At 39.6% G+C, this 23,409-nt stretch overlaps 2 protein-coding genes across 2 annotated transcripts; one reads left to right on the top strand and one right to left on the bottom strand.

Moving 5' to 3' along the window:
• Window positions 1–3,750: 3,750 nt before the first annotated feature.
• Window positions 3,751–6,209, bottom strand: LOC104448927 (U-box domain-containing protein 15). Its single transcript, XM_010062869.3, is given in 5 exon segments — window positions 3,751–3,944; window positions 3,947–4,805; window positions 5,048–5,476; window positions 5,653–5,769; window positions 5,868–6,209. Coding segments are annotated over 5 exon segments (1,941 nt in total).
• An 11,051-nt stretch (window positions 6,210–17,260) lies between these two features.
• Window positions 17,261–21,032, top strand: LOC104448925 (G2/mitotic-specific cyclin-2). Its single transcript, XM_010062868.3, has 12 exons — window positions 17,261–17,489; window positions 17,744–17,804; window positions 17,948–18,080; window positions 18,252–18,308; window positions 18,402–18,447; window positions 18,541–18,693; window positions 18,780–18,905; window positions 19,633–19,722; window positions 19,819–20,040; window positions 20,130–20,228; window positions 20,326–20,504; window positions 20,611–21,032. The coding sequence occupies exons 2-12, from the start codon at window positions 17,750–17,752 to the stop codon at window positions 20,753–20,755; spliced, it is 1,305 nt and encodes a 434-aa protein (XP_010061170.2). The 5' UTR covers window positions 17,261–17,489; window positions 17,744–17,749; the 3' UTR covers window positions 20,756–21,032.
• Window positions 21,033–23,409: the final 2,377 nt, after the last annotated feature.

Here is a 23,409-nt window from a genome sequence, read left to right as displayed (position 1 = left end):
AATACCTTGTAGCAAAGACGCACGTCCCAGACTGAACTGGTCGTTGAGGTTCTCTGGTAAGTCTAGAAAAATAGGAACAACTTCGTGTTCCTGAAAACAACAGCCCAACCCGAGGCCCTGATTGACATGGCTTCAGCACAAAAGAACACCTATTAGCGATGGAACCCGAGGAATCGATCTGTGTTGAGGGAAAAGGAACCCTTACCTGCAACCTGGACGGCACCAAAATCGCTAGATCTAAAGATGAATGTTGACATTCGTGGACAGACATTGACTCGACCAGCTCAATTGCTTGAATTCTTCGTGATTCCAACAGTACCTTGATAGATGGGTTCACCAAAGAGATCTATGCGTCTTCACCCTTACAAGCGGAAACCCTAGCCCTGTTTCATGGCTTGAAGATGCTGAAAGAGAGAACAACTCTTCATGTGAGGAAAGTACACGAACTGAACAGAAGAGTTCTTTGCGAAAGTGACAGCTGCACGATTGTAAACTCAATTTTGGGCTGCGAAAATGCTTCTTGGGCCGTCCAAGACTAGGTACAGGAATGCAAAGCCATCTTGGCCCAATTACCATTAGCAACTGTTTCCTTTTGTCCGAGAGAGGTAAATCATGCCGCATATTGGATTGCAAAGGCACTACGCCATAAATCTCTTCCTTCCAATTGGTAGCGCGAACCACCCGCCCCCTTTTGTCTATCTTATGTTATGACTCTAACTTATCTTGTAAAGCTCGGTGGTTTTAATGAAAGTATGAAGCACTATTATCGACCAAAAAAAAAAAACAACAAATACTCGGATATTGCTTTCCCCATTATTGCACATGTAAAGATTTGACAGCTAGTTACAAGTTTGGAATTGCACATTCATTCACTCCGAGGAGAAATTAATCAATCATCCATTACACAAATGGACAAGGATTATTTCCTTATATGTTGTTTTTATTGTTGGAAGCAACAAGATTACCGGAAGATTTGTTTTGAATGGGCGAATGGATTTTTGATGATTTCGTTGCTATCTACAGCAGCTAAATTGATTATCTCAAAAATCATTCAATGGTCAACTTGGAGATTGACAACTAAAAGGGAACAATGCAAGCCAAACTAGATAGAGACGAGCCATGAGAATTACAACAACACTTTAGAAATTCTGTCATCAATTGAATCACTTACTAAAGTTATACACTAATTGTAGCTTGTGAGAAGTGTACAAGTGTAGTAGTAGTGCGTGTAACTTGCTAGTGCAATCTATCAATTTTGGACAGAAGCAGTGCAAGCTACAATTATTACGACTTAAAAGAGCTAATAGTGAAATTCTGCTTTGTTGGTAGTTGTTAGTCAAGGATGGTAGAGATGGATTTGATTTAAACTGTATCACTATAAATCTGCGTGCATCTAACTTTAACTATTTGATAGAAGCATCAAACTCAATATTAACGGTTTATTCTTGCATATATCAATTTATTTATATCAACTATTTCTACTTAGTACGCAAAAATTTATCAGATTGCAATATATAACCTATTCACTCCTTTAGCATATTACTAAGCCATAACACTTCCTTGCCTTTATAGTATAAAGTATAAGTTTTTTTTTTTTAATGTTGTTTGAGTTAAGACGGCCATATATTTTAACGACATGATGTTAGTCTTGCAACCCTCAAATAGAATGCTTTGTGAATTATGGAGAATTACTTTAGTTCATGTTGAATTTGTTTCATGAAAAATATGACATTTAAAAAAAAAAGTCTGCTGGAAAATAATTTTTTTGTAAAGATAATATTTTTTAGTGTTTGATTGAGATCTGAAAATGAATTGAAAAATATTTTCCATCATTTGGTTTGGAAATCTTATTTGATTTTCCTAAATAGCCATCCATTTTCTGGGCGCTAATGACTTGCGCAAGGATAATTAAGGAACTTGGCACGAGCATCGAGGTCTCAAGTTTGGATCCATGATTCTTGGGCATGAGCATGGACACTGGTCTTGGATCCATTGAAACGGGGCCAAAGAACTCGGTGGCCGTGCCTAGCTCACAACCCAATCTATAAAGGCAAGCTTGAGTGCCTAGCGTTGGGCCTCAGCTGGACCCATGCCTAAGACCAAGACTCCAATATCAAGTCCATTATGATTAGGCATTGGGCATTGAATGGGCCTTGAACTCGGCACCTTGGCTTGGTCCCCTATGCTCGAATTTGGGTCCATTGAGGTTAGGCTTGGGACCTTGGCGCCCATGCCAGAGTCCATCGAGGTCAAACCCCAATCCTAGCACTCGAGCCTAGGCTTGACATTGATGGACCAAGGGCGGGTGTAGGGGGCTAGAGACATGGGCACGAGAGTCTTGGGTCCAACCTTGGTGGACTAGGGTATGGGCATTAGGATTCAGGGTCTGGTCTCGATGGACTTGGGTATGGGTGCTGAGGACTAAACTTAGCCCAATATTGTTCGGGCTTGGTGTCCTAGGCACAAACACTAGTGTCTCGAGGTCGATCCTATTGCCAAGGGCCTAGGAACAAGTGTTGATATTCCCATGCCTAAGCGCAGAGTTTCTAGCTTAGGCACCACTATCTAGTAATATCTTTGAAATTGATTTTTTATTTTTTAAAAAGAAAATTAATTTTCTCAATTTAAATTTTGACAGGAAAATTCTTTTTCTCAAAAAACCTTTTATGATATTAAGTAAACATTTTTCATTAACTCATTTTTCTAAGCAAATCCAAATGCTGGAAAATGAAGAATATGTTTTCCCCGAAAATGTTATCAGCGAAACAAACCAGGCCTTATTCTATCCACGAATTGTCATGAACCAATTGCCCGTCTCTCTCTCTCTCTCACAGCGAATTTGAGTTATTCGACAGCAACAGAGAAGGGATCAAAACGACTAGGATTATGTGGCACGAGTGGTCACTGACATATGCCAATTAAAAAGGATAATTCTGGCTTAAAGAAATTTTGCAGTTGGTGTGAAAAAGTGACAAATTACTGAAGTTATTTTCTAGTCGAGAAGAAACTGCCAAGTCAATTAGTAAGCTTAAGCTATGTCCTCATTCGCCAAATAAAAAATATTTATCGACCTTTAAAAGCGAGAAGAGGATCTTTTTGCTCACCAAACTCCAAATTAAATGAACAGAACTTTGTCTGTGAACAGCAGCATGAAAGGCAGAAGAATCTGGATTTTTCGATCACAAGGAGGTAACTTCAAAGAATAAAGAGTTTGGCCTTTCAGATGCACTACACAGAAAATATACATTCATTCAGCTGATTTCATCAATCGACTGATTAAGCTGAACGTTCGACAAGACCACAGTCGACAACTCTCGATCCATTTCAGAGGTAGCACATTGCCGAGGCAGACAGTGCACTCTCATTGATGTGTTGTCCTCAACGTCGGACATCAGATGTTTTCCAAGCTTTATGGGGAGGAAAAACTGTGCAACGCAAGACTGGTGTCACCACCGAAATTGAAGCATAGTTGACAAAAATGATCAGAAATGAAACTATTTGAAGAACAGATTTACGGAAGAAAGCAAAGGCTTAGGATTTGGCAACACATCCGATAGTCAGAAAGGGTACTGCTGATAGATAATGTACGTGGTTTCCGGTTAGCAAATATAACGACAATCATATGCATTCGCTTGCTCATACTAGTGAGCACCATCTTCCTCTCAAGTCCCACTCAATCTGAACGCTAATTTCGATCCTAACAGGGTAAGAAAGAATGTTTGCAGAACCGGAATATCAAATTTCGACACTTCAAGGAATTTGTTCATACTTTCTCATAAGCTGCTGTACTGAAGCTGCCTTCCTCTGGGCTCTCCTCGTGCCGCTCCTTGCAATCTCAACCAAATGCTCGTAGACGCCAAACTGGAGTGCCGTCAACAAGAAGTTCGAGTTGCTTGAACCCAGTTCAAGAAGAACTGAGGTTGCACACTCTTTGTTCTTTGGAGTCCGTCCTTGATGAACTCAACTAGGGTCTTGATGAACGAGAGCTGCCCAATCTCCTGGCGCCCGGTCGGATGCGACACAAGAAGCAACAAGATTGATAGGGCCTCATCGACCATCTCTAAATGCCTGTCCTTGAGTAATTGAAGCAAAGGTGGCACGATCCCGGCCTCGATGGCCCTGTCCTTATTCATCTGGTTGAGAGACAAATTAAACAATGCCGTCGCAGCATCTTTCTTGCCTCTAATTGTCCCATTCTGCAATAGTTCTACAAGAGGAGGTATGCCGTTAGATAATCCCACCGTGATCTTGTTTTCGTCAACCATAGATAAGCTAAATAGACAAGCTGCCGAGTTCTCTCTAGCCTCGGTCGTCCCCTTGCGCAATATGTCTATAATGGCTGGAATCGCGCCCTCGTTAGCTATACTTTTCTTGTTGGCCTCATCAATAGATAGGTTCAAGAGAGCTGTCACAGCATGCTCTTGGATTTTCGAGTCCGGATAAGATAAGAGATGCACTAATGGTGGGATTCCTGAGGATTCAGCAATTAGGACTCGGTTCTCGGGGTTCTCCTTCGAGAGCATACGTAACTTGATGACGGCCTTCCGCTGTTCCTCCAGTTGGCTGAACGACAAGACCTCGATCAGGGATTGAATCTCTTCTCTCTGTTCGGGGTCAGAGTTATCGGACTCCAAGACGACGTGTTTCTTGGGGAGCTGAAAGTTGTTCTTCTCGCACCACTGGATGATAAGGTTCTTAAGGGCATAATTCGGCGCCAAAGACAGGTGAGCCAGAGTTTGCCGAGTTTTGGGACAGGTCCGATGATTTGAATCCAACCACTTTTGTATGCTTTCTCTCTCGTAGGTCTGATGGAAATCAAGCCAGAATTTAGTGCTAGATATTAAGTAATGTATCGATCTTCAATTATCAATATATGCCATGCTCATCTGAAATCAAGGGGATTGCAACTTTTAAACTTAAAAATCTGCTAAAAAATGCGGCCTCAGTTACATCTTGTGTACTCATATGCGCAATCTCGAAGTGGACACTTGGATTGACACTATTCCAATGAAGAAGGGTGCTTCGGTTTAGCCCATCAAAGACTCACCTGTCCGGAGGCAACAATGACGGGATCGGTCATGATCTCAAGCGTGATCGGACAGAGGAACTCGTGAGGGATCACCAAGGATGGCAATTTCTCGAGCATCTTGTAAGGCATGGTCGGTTCCTCAAGGATGTTGGTGACTTCGACGCCCGCCGTTTGCTTGAACTTGTTTAGGAGATCGATGATTTGCTGGATGCTCTCCGTGGTCGGGCCCCCCCTCTCTTTGACGAGCTTCCTCACGGCTAGAGTCTCGTTCTTCAGGTCCTTCGGAGCGTGCAGATCCAGCTTCTTCGCAAGCCTTTCAAAGATCGCACTGTCTAAGTTGCGGTCTTCATTTTTGGAGAACACGACCATCAAATCCATTGCGAGCTCGATGTCTTGCGTATCCGTTCTTCTCTTTGCCCTTCTAAGTTGCATGATCATCAACTGCATCTGATAAAATATGTGTCCCACGATAAACGACTGCGCGATGACTTAATCATCGAATTTCAAAAGATAAACTGAGCAAACACCTACCGAAGGACGATGATAGCTTGCGTTACTGGGTACCCAGAGGACCGATTAGAGGCATCAAGAACAGCATTTTGGTCAGAATCAAGAGATAATACCTGTTCATTAACTTCATCGGAGATCCCGAGCCGATCATATGGCAAAGCGTCAAGAGCTCGCGTCAATCTTTCGTAAACCTTTTGAAATTTAACCTTGACCGCCTCGCTCTCCAATGCCTGAAACCAACGGCGCGATTTCATAAGACGAAAGCCCTAAGATTCGATTCGTGTATTGCCAACTAGCCTCAAGTTTCATACAATCAAATTTCTCTAACCAGGTAAATTTTGCTCCCTTCATTGCATATTTTCAAGAGCTTCTTCGCCAAACTGGTCGCCTTCTTCACGTTCCAAAGGGCCTTGATGCCGGTCTCCGAGATTGGCTCGTCGTGATCTCGGATCTCTTCAACGAGAGGCAACAAGAGCTTCAGTCGCCTCACGAGGCTGTAACATTCTTTCCTCTGAGTCCGGCGGTAATCCCCGAGCTGTGCCGCGGACTCAATCACAGCCACAATCTCTTGGAGCACGTTGGTCTCGTCAGGGGACACCGACTCGTCGGGGGCATTCTCTTCCTCCACGGCCTCTCCTCCAGCCTCGCCTCCCAATCTCTCTCCATCCATTACCATTCCCAAATCAATACATGTCGAGCCCCGGACGCTTCCTCTCTAAAGACTTCGCGGCTCCAATTATCGAATGGCGAAATCGGGATCGCGTCCTTTCGCCCTTGTTACTAACCGAACGCGATCGAGAATCCAGATGGAGAAGGATCGAGGAGAAGAGAGGGATCGATAACGCAGAAACCAAACCCTAAACCTAATTCTTGCATCGAAATCCTTCCTCTTTTCGAGTTCGACCGATTCGGTGTTCGTGTCTTTTCGATGCGCGCAATGCTTTGCCGGGAATTTCGGAGCATTCGATTCGCAAAAGGCGATAGGCGTCCGGGAAACTGAATATAGGAAGGGGTTTTTGAAAGTTAGTTATTCTGTTTCGCGGCTTACTTGGACGCAATTCAAAAGTTGGTTATTTTTAGAAGCTCCGTTGCCTGTGGCTTGGCTAGGAGCTATGTAATGGAGACAGATTTTTCCTACGCAGCAAGCAGTTTTGAGCGGTTGATTTCCCTTCATAAAGCGAATGTGTTGTTGAGTTTAACGAGTCTCGGGCTTTGATGAACAAAAAAACTAAAAATAAAAGCACGGCATTTGTCATATGCAACTAATTTAAATATGGGTAAGGCAGAAAAGTTCAATGTCATGAAGTTGTTAATTAACAAGTGTAAGAATTAATGAAAAAAGCATCAATTTAGTCATAAACCTATTGTACATATGCCAATTTAGTTTTGAACTTTCCAATTGCCACCGTAAATCTTTAACATTTGCATGAAAATCCATCCTAGTTATTTAGATCAATTATCGTTGGAAATTGCCGACGTGGTGATTCACGTAGGACATATCTAGGTTAGTGTGCGTGCAGGCTGGCCAACAATGATTTGGCGTCGTGTTTGTGGTTTCTAGCAGCAATTAATTAAAATGGTTACGTTAAAATTTCACTCAAAGGTTTATCATTATATTGATAAAATCATAAAGTATAAACTAAATGCTATCCGCATTATAGATTAAGACTGACTTGGTAATTAATCTTAAAAAGGAATAGTTTTTCGAATAATTGACGAATTGGAAGAAGACGGAAAAATTGGCTAATAACCTCAAGAAACTATTTTTATTGATGTCATACAAAAACTCTAGATGTGGTGCTTTCAAGATCCATATTGAGTCACGTGCGCGTGTATCTGTGTGTTTTTATACCTTTGTTATTGCAACTAGAAGGATCTTGAGAGGAAGTGCCGTTGACATTATAATTGTTTTCATTGTGAACGATATGATAGAGCATCACGTCCAGTTCAATTTGGAAAATGGATCAGACCAATCCAGTTTTTGGTCATGCAAACCCAGAATTAGTTCAAAGGTCGGAACCGCCAATTCTACCTGGGAACTAATCTGAGCCGATTCTATTGGTTCGGCTCTCAAGTTGAACCGATTTTAAAGCTTCTTTTGTAAAGAAAAAAAGAAATGCTTTTTGTAGCCAACATATGTGTTTGCAGCGAAATGGTGCAGCCACTTCTATTTTTTTTTTTTTTTCTTACAAGAGCATAATTTTTTTTTTAACAAAATAAAAAGTGAGCCGGTTTCTAATTTCAAATTTGGAACCGGTAGTTATAGGTTTAGAGATAGGCTTACCCTGAAACCGATCAGCTTAGGGAATATTAAATTGGGATATATGATGGGTAGCTGAGTTAATTGGAATTTTATCCCTTGACGCTCAATAAGATTGTTATCAGCTTTCATGTGTTGAATGAGTCTGGAGTCTAATAAAAAATAAACTAAATAGGATTTAAGACAAATTTGAGATAATACTTAATTAGATCTTCAAATTTGAGATTTCGTTGCCGGTGCCTCAAAACCTCACCAGACTAATTATATTACTCAAGATAATTATTTCGTTCAAAGCACAATAGCTTACAGACCCAAATAAAATAAAAAAAAAATTACAATATTTATAAGTACAGTAGCTCCCAGCAGCAGGAACTCTTACCTGAGATTTGGAACCCACCGAATGAAGATCAACGTTGATGGGCCTCTAATGGACAGGCAGATCGTGGGAAGTGTCGCCGGGGATGAAACTGGGAGTGTAGTGTACGTGGTTTCGCGATGCAAGTCCAAGCAAGTCCAGTTGAGCAGATTGAAACCCTTGCTTGTTTGAAAACACTTTGTTTTTTCAGCTAAATTCGAACTCTTCTTTACTTTGGAGTTAGGCTAGCTAAAAGTATAAGCCCACTCAAAGATTACAATCTGTGCTCGTGGGAGGTGGCCCGTTTATAGTTATCATCGAATGCAAGAAATTAAAGGTCCGTTTTAAGTAATTTCAAATAACCACTATAAAAGAGAAGCAAATTAAGTGGTGGATTGGATTGCTAGGGCTCACAAAAAGAAAAATCTCTCTTGTAGTTATACTACTAATCCTCTTTCAATTCTTTGGGACCATCTCTTGTAATGAAGGTTTAAGGAAAGGAGACCTTTTTTGAAAACAAAAAAAAAGTAAACATAAATTGTTCTTATGGTATCAACATGCATTTTCTTAAAAAAGTGAACTTGTTATATTCAAGTCAAGTTTGGATATGGAAATCGACCATTTCAATCTCACCCTATCAGACAAAATTGGCCCTGGAAATTAGTCAATATTTATGTGAGTTGTTTTGATCTATAGTGTCACTTAATATTAATAGGCCATGCAGTAAAAGGAAAAAAAAAAGATTTTCACCCTTTTTCATATTCGAAAAAAGGGTAAGGAAAAGGGGTTAGGCAAGAGAGAAAAACTAATAATTTGAGAGGAAAATTATCCAAAAAGTCTTAAATCTATTGCATTTTTATTAATTCAGTTTTAAATTCTAAAATTTTCAATTATACCAATTGATTTCTAAATCTTTTTACCTTTTACTAATTAAGTTTATTTGGCTAATTTTGGTCGGAAATTGCTGATGTGAACACCGGCTATGTTCAATCATTATATGTGACACGGCCGGCACTAATGTGAATTTTGTAATAATATTTTAATATTTTTCAAATTTTTTATAATTTTTTGTTTTTCTTTTCTTTTCTTTATCTTTTCTTGGATTTGGGCCAACAACCTTTATTGGCACTAGGCGAGGGCGTCGTGGCCCTCACCTTGCTTGATGCCATCGCTACCCTAGGCAAGGGCCATAACACTCATGCTTTGGGTGGCGAGGGTGTCTCGGCCCTCCTGTGGTTGACAAGGGTTGGTCGGTGACCATCACTAGCCTAAGGCCAAAGAAAAAAAAAACCCCAAAAATTTAGGAGAGATAAAAAAATATAAAAATTCTTAAAAAATGTTCATGTTATCGCCAATTGCGTCACATAAGAAAGTTGGTGTCTATGTAGGTGATTTCTAATCAAATTGACCATATGAACTCAATTGATAAAAAGTGAAAAGATTTATAATTCAATTAACATACTTGAAGGTTATGATTAAATTGAAAAAAATAGAATAAGTTTAGGACTTTTTGAATAACTTTTCAAAATTTGAGTGTTGAGATTTATTTTATGCTCTTCGATGGGTTTTTTTTTTTTTTATATGACAAGTTCATCCATGAATATTCGACCGTACCTAAACATTCAAATGGAACAATTAATTAGAGAGTAACGTCGTACTGTGTTCCCTCAGCAGAAAAAAAAAATGAAGAAATTGCAAAAACGACCATATGATTAATCTCCATTGTCAGTTTTGTCACCAAAAGAAATTCTCTGTTGTCAGTTTGACCATGGTGACTGGTCAGATCATTGAAGACTGGACTCCACGTTAAACTGCGTACTCACGGACCGGCCTGGGATTAAAAATTTTGCGGATTTCAGGGGAAAAAAATAAAACAAGAAAAGTTTTGGAAGTGGTAGCTCTCAATGTATCGTATGCATCGCGTACATGCGTATAAATATACTTATGGCAATGGAAATTTTTCAAGCAAAATTGTTGTTTTCTTCAAGTGCGTTATAAATAATCCAAGTAGACTTCTTTTGCAAAGAATCTTATTTTTCATGTGCGAGATCTATTTTGACATTTTGATAGTATAAGATTTTTACATGTGTATAAATAAGGAAATTCTGATGTAAATTGGCTAGCGATTTTGTTTTACATTTGCCCCCAAGAGGTTTCATTTCTATGCTACTTGGTGATCAAGTCACAACCTAAATTTTCCACCCAAATTGAAACTCAAATTAATAAATAATTGAGCCTCAAATGATTTACGCAGTTTTTATTATTACTATACATAATCAAAAGTTCTAGTACTGACCGAACATATAATCTTACTTTTGCTGCACTCTTATTTAGTTCTTTCCAAAATGCCAATCTAAATATCCTTTCGCTCCAAACTTGACTAATGTGTAAACTATTTTGGAATGGATTTAAGCTCAGTAAATCAAAGTTCAACATCCAAAATAGGAGATCTACCTAGCACGAATGTGATTTTTAATAGGGAAATTAACTAATATAGGTTTATCTAACATATTATACTCTGTGTCATGGATGAATGATTATAGTTATGAGTGCAATGAATAAAAATTGATAAAATAAGTGGACATTCAATTTAACACTAGACATTTCTAACCAAAAAAAAAAAAAATAACACTCAAATACACATAAAGAAACGTAATAAAAATGAAATAATTGCATGATGCACGAATACCTCATAGTAGCTCCCTAATATAGGTAAATACTTAATCCCTACTCGTTATTGGTCAGGACTCATTTCAACTAACGAGATATTGTCATTATCACTCATAAACACTCTTTGCCATACCTCAAACCCATCTATTATGGGTGTCCTACATCACATACATACACCATTGTACAAACTGTAAAATGATGGCTATTCAATATTCATTCTCATATTAGGCTACTAAAATCCTATCAGGTTACACAAGTCATATCATCTCGTATGTGAACCACATGAATTTATGTCCTCTTAACCTTGTGAAGACATGTTTTAGATGGTATAACTTCTATCTTTTTTCTGAGTCTTCTACACATACTCATATGAGTGAGTTCACCCTCTAGTGAATAGGCCGTGGCAAAGATATCCATGACATGGCATCACTGACATGAAAGCTCATGAGTGATAAAATCACATGCCCGTGTCATTGCCATACTCAATGCCCAATCGACAACCGCCCCCTACCCCTTAGGAGGCCTTGTATTTCCCCAACATTAATTGAAAGCCTACATCTAGAAACGTGGACCAGGCATTAAAAAAAAAAACGAAAAAAACCCCGTTTTCTCATCCCATCCTTTATTTCAACCCTAAAGTGAAATTAAGATATAAGACTAAGGGCCTATATGGTAACGTTTATATTTAGGTTTTCTCATCCCATCCTTTATTTCAACCCTAAAGTGAAATTAAGATATAAGACTAAGGGCCTATATGGTAACGTTTATATTTATTCAAATTTATGTTCTTTTTTTTTCCTCGGAACAAAAAAGGAATATAAATATGTTTGATAATACCAATTTATTTTTCTATTCCCCGGAATTAAAAAGTGGCTAGAGAATAGATTTTGAACAAAAACAAAAAACAAAAAAAAAAAGTAACTTTTTGTTTCCGAGAATAATTTCTAGATATAAGTTTTTTTTTCTTTTATATTTTTCTTTTGTTCTTCTTTGTTGTTGCGGCCACCGCCGGTTGCCTACCAACCGTCGGCCACCTCTTGTCGCCCGCGACCATCGTTAGTAGTTGACCGCCGGCGACAGTTACTGCTACTCATAGCCCACTAGCCGTCACTCATAGGCCACCGGCGGCCGACCGCCACCGTTCGCCAGCAGCTTGCCATTGCCAATCGCCACACGATCGCTGCCTACTGTCTTACAACTACCGACCGTCATTGTTGAAGGACCGCCGCCCACGGCTCATCGGCCACTGCCCCCTCCTGCGGTGGTGGTTGGCGGCAACGGTTGGCGGTTGTGCGGCGGTCGTGCGACGATTGTGCAGCAGTCATGTGGCGGTGGTCGACGGTCGATGGTCGGTGGTCGATGGTCCGTGAATAAGAAGAAAAAATAAATAAATACAAAAATTTATAAATTTTTACGAAACGCATTTCTATTCTTTTTCTATTCCAAGAATAGAAACTTTATATAATTACCAACTACCTTATTTTACTTAGAAATTGTTCCCCGGAGCTGAAATAGAAAAAAAAAAAAAACTATTTCTGAAAAGAAATAGTTTTCCAAAATAGAAATGTTGCCATGTGCACCCTAAACCACCTCCCAACCCCAAAAAAATATATTAAGGGAATCCCTTTTTTTTGAAAGCACATGCGGAGGTAGCTGTTGGAAAGGGGCCTCTAGGTTTGGAAGGAACGCGACCATTCCACCGGGATCGAATCGGGCGGCTCGCACTCACTAGCCGTTGCGTTTAAAGTTTCTTTGTAAAGGAAGAGAGTGTATTTGTCATTTAGGTTTATTTAACCTTTACAAACAAATCTTCAATGACTTAATTAACAGGAAAAGTGTCAAAAAAGTCATAAACCTTTTGTCTTTGTGCTGATTTAGTCATAAACATTTTTACGTTGTGCCAATTCAGTCATTTCTAGCCGATTTTGACCGGATTTTACTGACTGGATGCTAGCCGGCTGACATGAGTTGATCGGCGCTGACGTAGACAACTTTCAATAATATTTTAATATTTTAGAATTTTTTTTTCTTTTTTTCTTCCCTCTTCTTCCTCCAGCCGGTTGCCGGACCTTAGTAACCAGCTAGAGACAACGGCCGACGAGGCTAAGGTCAACCTCGCCGGCCACCTCGCCGGTGGCCGTGAGGGCGAGCCTTGCCGCCCAAGCCTTGAGGGCCGGCGAGGGCAAGCCCGCCAGCTCGGTGCGAGGCTAGCTCTCCCCGCTCCGTTTCCAATCTCGCCTTATAAATTTCCTCCCTCCGTTCGTTGTCATTGTCTCTAGGGTTTTACGAGAGCTTGGGGGTGTCCTCGGTCGTGCGGCTCCGGCCCCAGATTTTCGCCTGGTTTTCCCCTACGATAGTGATCTGTCGGGCGAGGCTCAACCTCACCAGATCCGGTGAGGGTGAGCCTCACCCACCTAGCACAGGGCCGCCCTCACGGCCACTAGCGAGGTGGCCGGCGAGGTTGACCTCAACCTTGTCGGCTGTTGCCGAGGTCCAGTGACCCTACTGGAGGAAGAAGAGAGAAGAAAAATAAATAAAAATAAAGAAAAATAAAAAAAAATTAAAAATATTAAAATATTATTAAAAGTTGTCTTCATCGCGCCGATCAAAGCTACGTCGCCGGTCGGCGTCAGTCATAAAATCCGACCAAAATTGGCCGGAAAGGACTAAATTGACACAACGTAAAAAAAAAGTTTAAGACTAAATCGGCACCAAAAAAATTTTAGAACTAAATTGGCACAAAGACAAAAGGTTTAAGACTTTTTTGGCAATTATCTAACTCGTATAAATTTCATTTCTAAGACCACATCTTAATTAGATTCACCCCAATCATCGAAATTATAACTAAATTCTTATAATTTCATATTATTAGAATTACATAATTAATAAAAATTCATATTTTACAAGTTTTACCCCTAACTTCCATTCTTCACTTAATCAAGACATATTAATTGAATTAAATACCAAAAGCCATTCATTTGCAATCTAATACATATGAGTATTATATTTGCACTATGGACGTGCCACATATTTTAGAAAATTATCAAAACAACCCCTGTTTTAAATTAAATACACAATTAAGTCCAACTTTATTTCGTTAGATAATTGTTGAGATTAAGCAACTATTTCTAAAAATAACCTAACTACTTATCGTTATTTTTAAAAATAACCTAACTATTTTAAAAAACTGTGATCAGCCCCCAGAACTTGGGTTCTTTAGATAGGCGAGATTTGAAGAAGTGGAATTCGGTAAAATAGTTGAGGATGAGGTTTGGAAAGAGAGATCTGGATTGACAAAGTAGGTGCACAAACGAGGAGTCTTGATTTGAATTGCAATCAAATTAAGCATTAATGGGCAGGATGTTATGAATGGTATCGTTTTGGGGGTTAGATTCAATGACATAAATTAAGAGCATGTGGGGATTTAAGTGAGGGACAAATGGCTTGATATGGATGATTAAAATGATTTTACATTCCAGTAAATAAATAGGAAAGTTGGTGTTCGTTCCAAATGCCGATAAGTCAGGAAAATATCATAAAACCACCAAAATCATTAGCAAGAATTGTAGAATGGCGAAGTAATCTTAACTCAGTGAATTTTCACTTTTGCTAACTGCCTTGTATGCTTTTCGGGGGTACATCAATCTCACCCAATGTACACTATGTCTACCCATTTTTCACTGCCAATCTCAAATAACAACTTATGTGCTAATTTAAATTCGTTTATACATATTAAAGTTAGTAAAATTATCTTACCAATTGATATTTCTCAATTACAGCATAGTTGGATACTACGAAAATCAATAAATTGTACATAAGAGCAAGTACATCTTTCCCTATTAAACTTTGCTCGATACAAAATTCAACATACTTGAGCTCGACTCAGTTCAATACACACTAGCCGATTCTAGTAATCGCGCACGCACTATGCGAGTGCACAGATGGGTGATTGTGTGGAGGAAGAAAATGAATTATCATCCATGTGAGCGGATGAAGTGAGAAAATTAATGAAGAAGTGTTCTTACGTCTTGTTTGGACTTTCTATTATTTAACATAAGAGCAAATTAGGAATGTTTGATAAATGAGAAGAGGTCCACTTTTGACTGAAATATAGATTTAGGTTTTATTTTTTATTTTTTTTCGTTTCGGGAAAAAATGTGGCACTTTTGAAAATGTTCATAGGAAGCCATTTTTCAGGAAAATGACAATTTTTTTTTGGGTTATGCTAAAATTTGAAAATAAACTATAAAATATTTTCTACCGTTTGATATGGAAATCTTTTTGTTAATGCAATTCTTTCAATAATTTTTTATTATTTTATTTTTTAAAATCAATTTTTAATTATTTTTCTTTCTTTTTTTCTTCTTTTTCTTCTTCCAGTTCGATTAAGTGAGGTGGAGCATTTCACAGGATGGCGAGGCTCGACTTCGTCAAAATGTGCAGAGCTTGAACCTCACTGGCTTGTGGCGAGGCTTGAGCTCGCCCGTGGTCGATTGTTAGCCACTGCAGTGACTAGCGATTGGCCAAGGAAGAAGAAAAAGTACAAAAACAAAACAAAAAGAAAAAAGAAAAGAGGAAAAGGTATTTGGTGAAAGCAAGTAAGACGAAAGAAGTTATGAAAAATATTTTCCCTTACTTAAAAAGTGAAATTTTTTTCCCTATTTTAGAAGACCTTTTTTTGTTGATATTTCCTGACTAGTTTATTTTATATAAATCGAATGCCAAAAAATTTGAAAAACATATTCTGAAATTTATTTTCTACGAAACAAATGAAGCCAAAAAGGTAATTACATGGTTTAGCTTTACGTGTCGCCAAAATCAGAAATGTATATGAGATACTTGGTCAGACTTGTAGGCCACTCAAGTGGAGCATCTTTAGACTCGAACTTAGTTCGACAAGCTACTCGAGTTCCCCCCCGAAAAAAAAAACCGATTTGATCTTAAATAGGCGCGATTTCAGCATGAGTAGTTGATGAGTAGCTTGAATTGATTGCACCCCTAATCAATAACTTTATTTTAAATGCTCATCCGACGGTTTCTCCATGTCGTGTGGTGAAAATAGTTAGATACACTCTTGGATAATCATTTCCAATTTTCAAAATGTTTGGACGAAACTGCAATATAAATCATTATTTTCTTATATAAAATGTGTGACTGTGATCTCAAAACCGTACTTACTATCTATGGCGATTTGCAACATTAAAAGCATCGCTAACAAGTTAAACTCACATTTCCATTATTCATACGTCATAAATTTGTACATGCCATTAAGCCTGTGATTGTAAGGCAATAAATCAACGTCATTTTCTAGTATAATTTTTCCGATTCTTAGAACACATTTTATTCATAGATCTTTTTCCTTTAACATCTCATCAATAAATAGAATCAACGGACGGATGCACAACCAAGCAAAAGAACCTTAATTTTTCGACCCGCCACGTCAAGTTTGAATGTCAACGTGCAAGATAAAATGACACATTAGTGCTAATACACCTGACCTAAGTAACCAAGTGAGGCGCCTCAACAGCAAGGGAGCCTTATGGACCCAAACGCTCATGAGTGATAAAATCACATGCCCGTGTCATCGCCATCGTCAATGCCCAATCAAAAGCCGCCACCTACCCCTCAGGAGGCCTTGTATTTCCCCAACATTAAATGAAAGCCTACATCCAGAAACGTGGACCCGGCATTAAAGAAAAACCCCATCATCTCATCCCATCCTTTATTTCAACCCTAAAGTGAAATTAATATATAAGACTAAACCACCCCCAACCCCAACCCCCAAAAAAAAAAATATTAAGGGAATTCGTTTTTTTGAAAGCACATGCGGAGGTAGCTGTTGGAAAGGGGCCTCTACGTTCGGAAGGAATGCGACCATTCCATCGAGATCAAATCGAACTACTGATGCTCATTAGCTGTTGCGTTTAAAGCTTCTCTGTAAAGAGATAAGGGAATTCGTTATTTTGAAAGCACATGCGGAGGTAGCCATTGGAAAGGGGCCTCTACGTTCGGAAGGAACATGACTGTTCCACCGAGATCAAATCGGACTGTTGATGCTCACTAGCCATTGCGTTTAAAGTTTCTCTTGTAGAGAGAGGGAGGGAGGGATAATCATGTGCGGGAGATATATCTGCGGTTTGCGTCTCTAATTTCGCTTGTGCAGTTTTACTACTCCCCAAACACACACACTCTCTCTGTTTCTCTCCTTTTTCCCCCAAATCAGAAGAAGAAACGACTGTGTAGTAGTGCAGTTTCACTACACCGTCTATACTAAGGGTAATCGTTTTTTTGAAAGCACATGCATATAGCCGTTGGAAAGGGGAGGGCATCGAGATCGAATCGGACGGCTGATCCTCACTAGCCGTTAGAGAGAGAGAGAGAGGGAGGGATAATCATGTGCGGACATATATCCGCAGTTTGCGTCTCTATTTCGCTTGTGCAGTTTCACTACTCCCCCACACACTCTCTCTCTCTCTCCTTTTCCCCCAAATCAGAAGAAGAGACGACGACTGTGTAGTAGTGAGAGAAGCGGCCGCAGACCGGGCGGTACTGAAATTTTGATGGAGGGTTTCGGGGGAATCTCTCTCTGCTGCTGATCTCCGGGAGGGCTGGTTCGTCTTCGGCTTCGGGAGGGGGAGGAGCGGGAGATCGTGATTTCGAAGGAGGTGGGTGGGTCTCTGTTTTGTGTGCTCTGATCTCGGTTCTTGACGCGCCCGTGCTCTCTGATCTTCGATTCTTTGTTGGGTTCTTTTTGATCGTGTGTTTCTTTCGGGACTTCGATTTCAAATTCGCGTCTTTTACGGGGAGGGGCTCTTCCCCTTTTTTTTTTAAAAAAAAAAATTTCTTTTGGTTCTTCGTCTCGTCGATTGGGTACTTGAACATTGAATGGGTGATGATCGATGGGTCTTGTTGTGGGCAGGCAGAGATGGCCGGATCGGACGAGAACAACCCGGGCGTTGTCGGAGGTGCGCACGTTCAAGGTACGTGATCCCGATGACGGGCGACCTCCAATTTCGCATGTTTCTTTCTGGGTGCTCGAAAATCTTCTTCTTTAATTGGAATGTTTGAGTAGTCTTTAGAAATCCTAACGTGATTTTCTTGGTTTCGGGGGATGGATTGATAGAGGGCTTGCGGGTCGGAGCGGGGAAGATGGGGGCGGGGAATGTTCAGCAGAGACGAGCTCTGAGCAACATCAACAGCAACATCATCGGGGCTCCTCCTTATCCATGCGCGGTCAACAAAAGGGTCTTGTCCGAGTAATTCTTTGGAACCCTAAATTCTTGGACTGATTCTGTTTTCCTTATTGGGCTTCTGGGATTCAATATGTTTTCGCAGTAAAGATTAACATGGATAAGAGTTCTTTGATGATCCATGTTGCTTCCGCACTTTGTCGAGTCTTAATTTTTCGAGTTCTTTACTGCATTCAGAAAAAATGTCAACTCTGAAAACGATCTCCTCAACGCTGCTCATCGGCCAATTACTAGGTTAGCATCTGACTTTTCAATGATTCTTTTGGTTTATAGACCTGAGAACTTGTCACATTTGACTTAAGCTTTCATAAATTGCTAATTGTTTAGGCAGTTTGCTGCTCAGATGGCTTACAAGCAGCAACTTAGACCTGAGGTATACCGTTTCTGTGGTTTGTAAAGTCTAGTCTGTTGTTGTTTTGTGTGACGATGCTCATGTTAAAGAGGCTCACGGTTAAAGAATTACCAGGAGAACAAGAGGACGACCCAATCAGTCTCAAATCCCAGCAAATCTGAAGATTGTGCCATCTTAGATGTGGATGACGACAAGATGGCTGATGACTTTCCGGTGCCAATGTTTGTGCAACACACCGAAGCAATGTTAGAAGAAATTGATCGGATGGTATGGATATATATCGTCATCCTCTAACAGATTAGCATTGATTTACTGCTAGAAAGACCCACAATACAACTTGTACTTGCTTGCAGGAGGAGGTTGAGATGGAAGATGTAGCTGAAGAACCTGTCACGGACATTGACAGCGGTGATAAAGAGAACCAGTTGGCTGTTGTTGAGTACATTGATGACCTATACATGTTCTATCAGAAAGCCGAGGTGTTAAAATCTTTTCACTTCTCACTTAGATGCGTAGGCTTTATGATTGAGGCGGATTATCACTTTTGCTGCGCTGGTATATATTGAAGTTTTTCTGCTTCAGATGACATATACAAATTCTATAAGAAAGCTGAGGTGATAAAATCTTTTTAACACTGGCTTAGATTAGATTTTACGATTGAGATAAATTATGACCTTTCTTTCTCTGGTATATGATTGTTTTCTGCTTCGAATGTGGAAATACAGTGAAGAAATTATTTTATAGTCACCATGAAAATGCTTGCTTTAAAGTTTTTCGGGCGTGTAGGAAATGAAAAAATGATAAAAAATAATTACCATTTGCATAATTGCTAGCGGATAATGCTGGGGGTCAATTGCAAATTCTATGAGAAAGCTGAGTTGATAAAATCTTTTTAACACTGGCTTAGATTAGACTTTACGATTGAGATGATGAATTATGACCTTTCTTTCTCTGGTATATGATTGTTTTCTGCTTTGAATGTGGAAATACCGTGAAGAAATTATTTTATAGTCATCATGAAAATGCTTGCTATCATGTACTCACGCTTTAAAGTTTTTCGGACGTGTAGGAAATGAAAAAATGATAAAAAATAATTACCATTTGCATAATTGCTAGCGGATAATGCTGGGGTCAATGCATGTAAGTTAGGACAATAACAGAGATTCTGACTTTTGGCGCATTATTGACTGGTTTCTTATCATGCAGGCTTCTAGTTGCGTTCCCCCAAACTACATGGATCGGCAGCAGGATATTAATGAGCGGATGAGAGGTATACTAATTGACTGGCTGATTGAGGTGAGTCTAAGTGCTTACACGCTCTGAAAGAGTGGTAAGAGTTGGATTATTAGCTGGTATATATGAAGTAACATACTGATATTTTATAAGTAACAGGTTCATTACAAGTTTGAATTGATGGATGAGACCTTGTATCTTACGGTCAATCTCATCGATAGATTCTTAGCTGTTCAACCTGTAGTGAAGAAAAAACTCCAGCTAGTAGGGGTAACAGCCATGCTTCTGGCATGCAAATATGAAGAGGTCTCAGTTCCAGTAGTGGAGGATCTCATTCTGATTTCAGACAGGGCTTATAGCAGGAAAGAAGTTCTAGAAATGGTAAACTGAATTAAATAATCTATAAAATCCATTCTGAATAAAATTAAGTGTGTGACCTTAACTGATGGTGAATTTTGATTTACCTGCAGGAGCGGTTGATGGTGAATACTTTGCACTTTAACATGTCAGTGCCTACTCCTTATGTTTTCATGAGGAGATTTCTTAAAGCCGCTCAATCTGACAAGAAGGTTTATAATGAATTCATGTTTGTTGAATTTGACCTGCATTATTGACATCTTTCTCTTATATAATTTATTTTAATAAGAATTATATTTTTTAAACCAGCTCGAGCTCTTGTCATTCTTCATCATCGAGCTTTCCCTGGTTGAATATGACATGCTGAAGTTCCCACCCTCTTTATTAGCTGCTTCTGCAATCTACACTGCTCTGAGTACAATTACCGGAACTAAACAGTGGAGTACAACATGTGAATGGCACACCAGCTACTCAGAAGAACAGCTTCTGTAAGTTACTTAGTTTTTCCTTCTTCCACACCTTGAGATGGCTTGGTTTTTGTTGAGCTTTCTATTTCAAGCAATTTGTGATTGGGGGGTTCTGCATTCTTTGTAGGGAATGCGCCAGATTGATGGTGACTTTCCATCAGAGGGCTGGATCGGGGAAGCTCACTGGTGTGCACCGGAAGTATAGCACATCCAAGTTTGGTCATGCTGCGAGAACTGAGCCTGCTAACTTTCTCTTGGACTTCCGTTTGTAGTGGGTTGCGTGTGTCGTTGTGTACCTTGCCTAAATCAAACATAAAAAACTGACTTTTGGGCCAGGGTGGGGGGCTTAAAAATATAGCAACATAAGTTGCCCTGCGAGTGTGTGTATAGCTGATTCATTTCAGCGTTTTATCTGAACATATGATGGTGATTCATTCCTTGTATCCCTTGAACATATATGATGCCGATTCATTTCAGCGTTTTATTTGCACCTGACAGTGGATAGCTGTTGTTTGTTGACACTGTTCCTTAGTTGCATTTATTCATCGATTTTCATTGTTGCCAATGATGATGTTACTAGCAATAACATCCCTTGAACTTATTTTATGTTAATTCATTTCAGCATTTTATCTAAAACTGACAGTTTGTAGCTGTTGTTTGTTGACACTGTTCCTTAGTTGCATTTATTCATCGAATGTCATTACTTGTCAGTGATGATGATTTGCTAGTGGGCTCAATATAATGCTGGTCTTCGTTCTTTATATACCGCTCTGTGTTCCTTGGTCTGTTCACAAAGATTTTTGGGTCAAATCTAGTTAAACTTCTAACTCTGTTCTTATGACCTATGAACATATGTCATGCCTGGTTACTTTCAGTGCTGAGCAGTGTCAACAGACAACAGCTTTCTGTTTATTGGTTCTTCTCATTCGAAGTTGAGTTCCCTTCAGGCTCAACCAGATAGACACATACATAGTGTCAATGACGATCTTACTAGCAATAACATCCCTTGAACTTATTTTATGTTAATTCATTTCAGCATTTTATCTAAAACTGACAGTTTGTAGCTGTTGTTTGTTGACACTGTTCCTTAGTTGCATTTATTCATCGAATGTCATTTCTTGTCAGTGATGATGATTTGCTAGTGGGCTCAATATACTGCTGGTCTTCGTTCTTTATATACCGCTCTGTGTTCCTTGGTCTGTTCACAAAGATTTTTGGGTCAAATCTAGTTAAACTGCTAACTCTGTTCTTATGACCTATGAACATATGTCATGCCTGATTACTTTCAGTGCTGAGCAGTGTCAACAGACAAAAGCTTTCTGTTTATTGGTTATTCTCATTCGAAGTTGATTTCCCTTCAGTGGAATGGATGCGCATGCACATGCCTGCACTTATACATGTAGCCACAATACGGCATGTAGTCACTGGCACATAAAAAGATATAGGTACATAAAATGGATGCACATGCACATACATACTGGTACTTACACAATACGGTGTGGTCTAGGATACTACTCACAGCAAGGATCTTGAGTTCCGACTCCGAGCAGACAACGTTCTTTCATCGTGGCAACAATCACCACTAATTTTCTAAAACATTTCAAAGGCTTGACCTCTGCAGCTGTTTCTTATTTCGATCCTCAACAGCTGTTCAAGAATGTCAGGACTCAGTACTGTAGATCAACAATCTGCTGCTGCATAAACGATGACTTTTCTGTATCATGGTCATGACAAAATGTTGATCATCCTGAGGAAAATTCTTGAGAGGGGCATATTATTCTAGGTATAATGTGGCTGAGACTTTTTCAAAGAATTGAAGAATTCAGTTGAACAAGGGGCATTGAGAATTTCGCGAAGTCTGAAATGTCATCCTTCTAATTATGAACCTAAACCATCTCTTTCCGGGGAAAAATGTAATGCTCCTTAATACGAGCATAAACAACTACCCATGTTGTGAAAAAGGACGATACTCGATCAAAGTCTAAACTGTATGCATCAAAGTTCTTCGGCACAAATTTGAAAGGCCTAAAAAAGTTCATATGAAATTTTAGGCTCCTAGATATGGGCATTCATGCTAAATCCCAGCATACCCCTGGTTGGGATGGGTGGGGCCAAGTCGGTGGGGGGACTGTCGGGCTCCTCCTCCCCCCCACCCCCAAAGAGAAAAAGAGAAAAACTGTACTTGAGAGTTTCCCTTCGTGCATCTTGAATCATTCTCAAATGCTCCGAGAGGCATCCTTTCCTTTTGTTGGGTTGTTTCATGTGCGTGCAAAAAATCACTGGCCCCAACGCCTGGAAACTTTGACCAATAGAGTTAGACACTTAGCTACATCCGCCCGCAAAAGGGACACGGTTCTGATTGGGACTTTCTTTCCGTGAAGGGGCACAAAGTCAAGACACTTAGCTACATATGCAGTGAAAAAGATGATGCTTCGACATAAGCATTAAATGCCTGCAAATTCAAATGAAATCAAAGACATCTTGACACGAATCTAAACCATCCGCATGCAACACTCATAAATTCAAATGAAATTGAACACTCTCGACATGTGTATAAACGGTCTACTTCATGAAACCCGTTGATCCGCACAATGTCCAAATATAAGTCAAGACTCCTTCACCTGAAATCTTGGATGGTGGTGAAACTAAAAGCTGGAGAAGTTCATGAATGTTTGGGGGCAACCCTCATTGCTAATTATAATATGAAGATACAATTCAAGACCTAAGTCTCCTGACTTGTACAAAGTATAAAAAGGTGAAAGATTTGAAGATGAAATCCATGCCCCCAAGTCTCCTTACTCGCACGGGTATAAAAGGTGAATGACTTGAAGATTCAATCAAGTCGAAAAGCTCCTGACCCGCACGAAGATTGAAGTCTAATAAACTTCTTGGCTGTAAGTTTACGAAAGGCATACTGTCGAGAAAG

This window comes from Eucalyptus grandis, chromosome 6 (genome assembly GCF_016545825.1).
Source record: "Eucalyptus grandis isolate ANBG69807.140 chromosome 6, ASM1654582v1, whole genome shotgun sequence".
NCBI classification, from domain to species: Eukaryota; Viridiplantae; Streptophyta; class Magnoliopsida; order Myrtales; family Myrtaceae; genus Eucalyptus; species Eucalyptus grandis.
This window is presented reverse-complemented; position numbering and strand designations above follow the sequence as displayed.

Bases quoted from the DNA above. Each gene is read 5' to 3' on its own strand.
- LOC104448925 (XM_010062868.3), top strand. From the start codon at position 17,750: ATGGCCGGATCGGACGAGAACAACCCGGGCGTTGTCGGAGGTGCGCAC. The intron at 18,081-18,251 runs GTAATTCTTTGG...TACTGCATTCAG, and splicing joins AACAAAAGGGTCTTGTCCGA to AAAAAATGTCAACTCTGAAA. The intron at 18,906-19,632 runs GTGTTAAAATCT...CTTATCATGCAG, and splicing joins TGTTCTATCAGAAAGCCGAG to GCTTCTAGTTGCGTTCCCCC.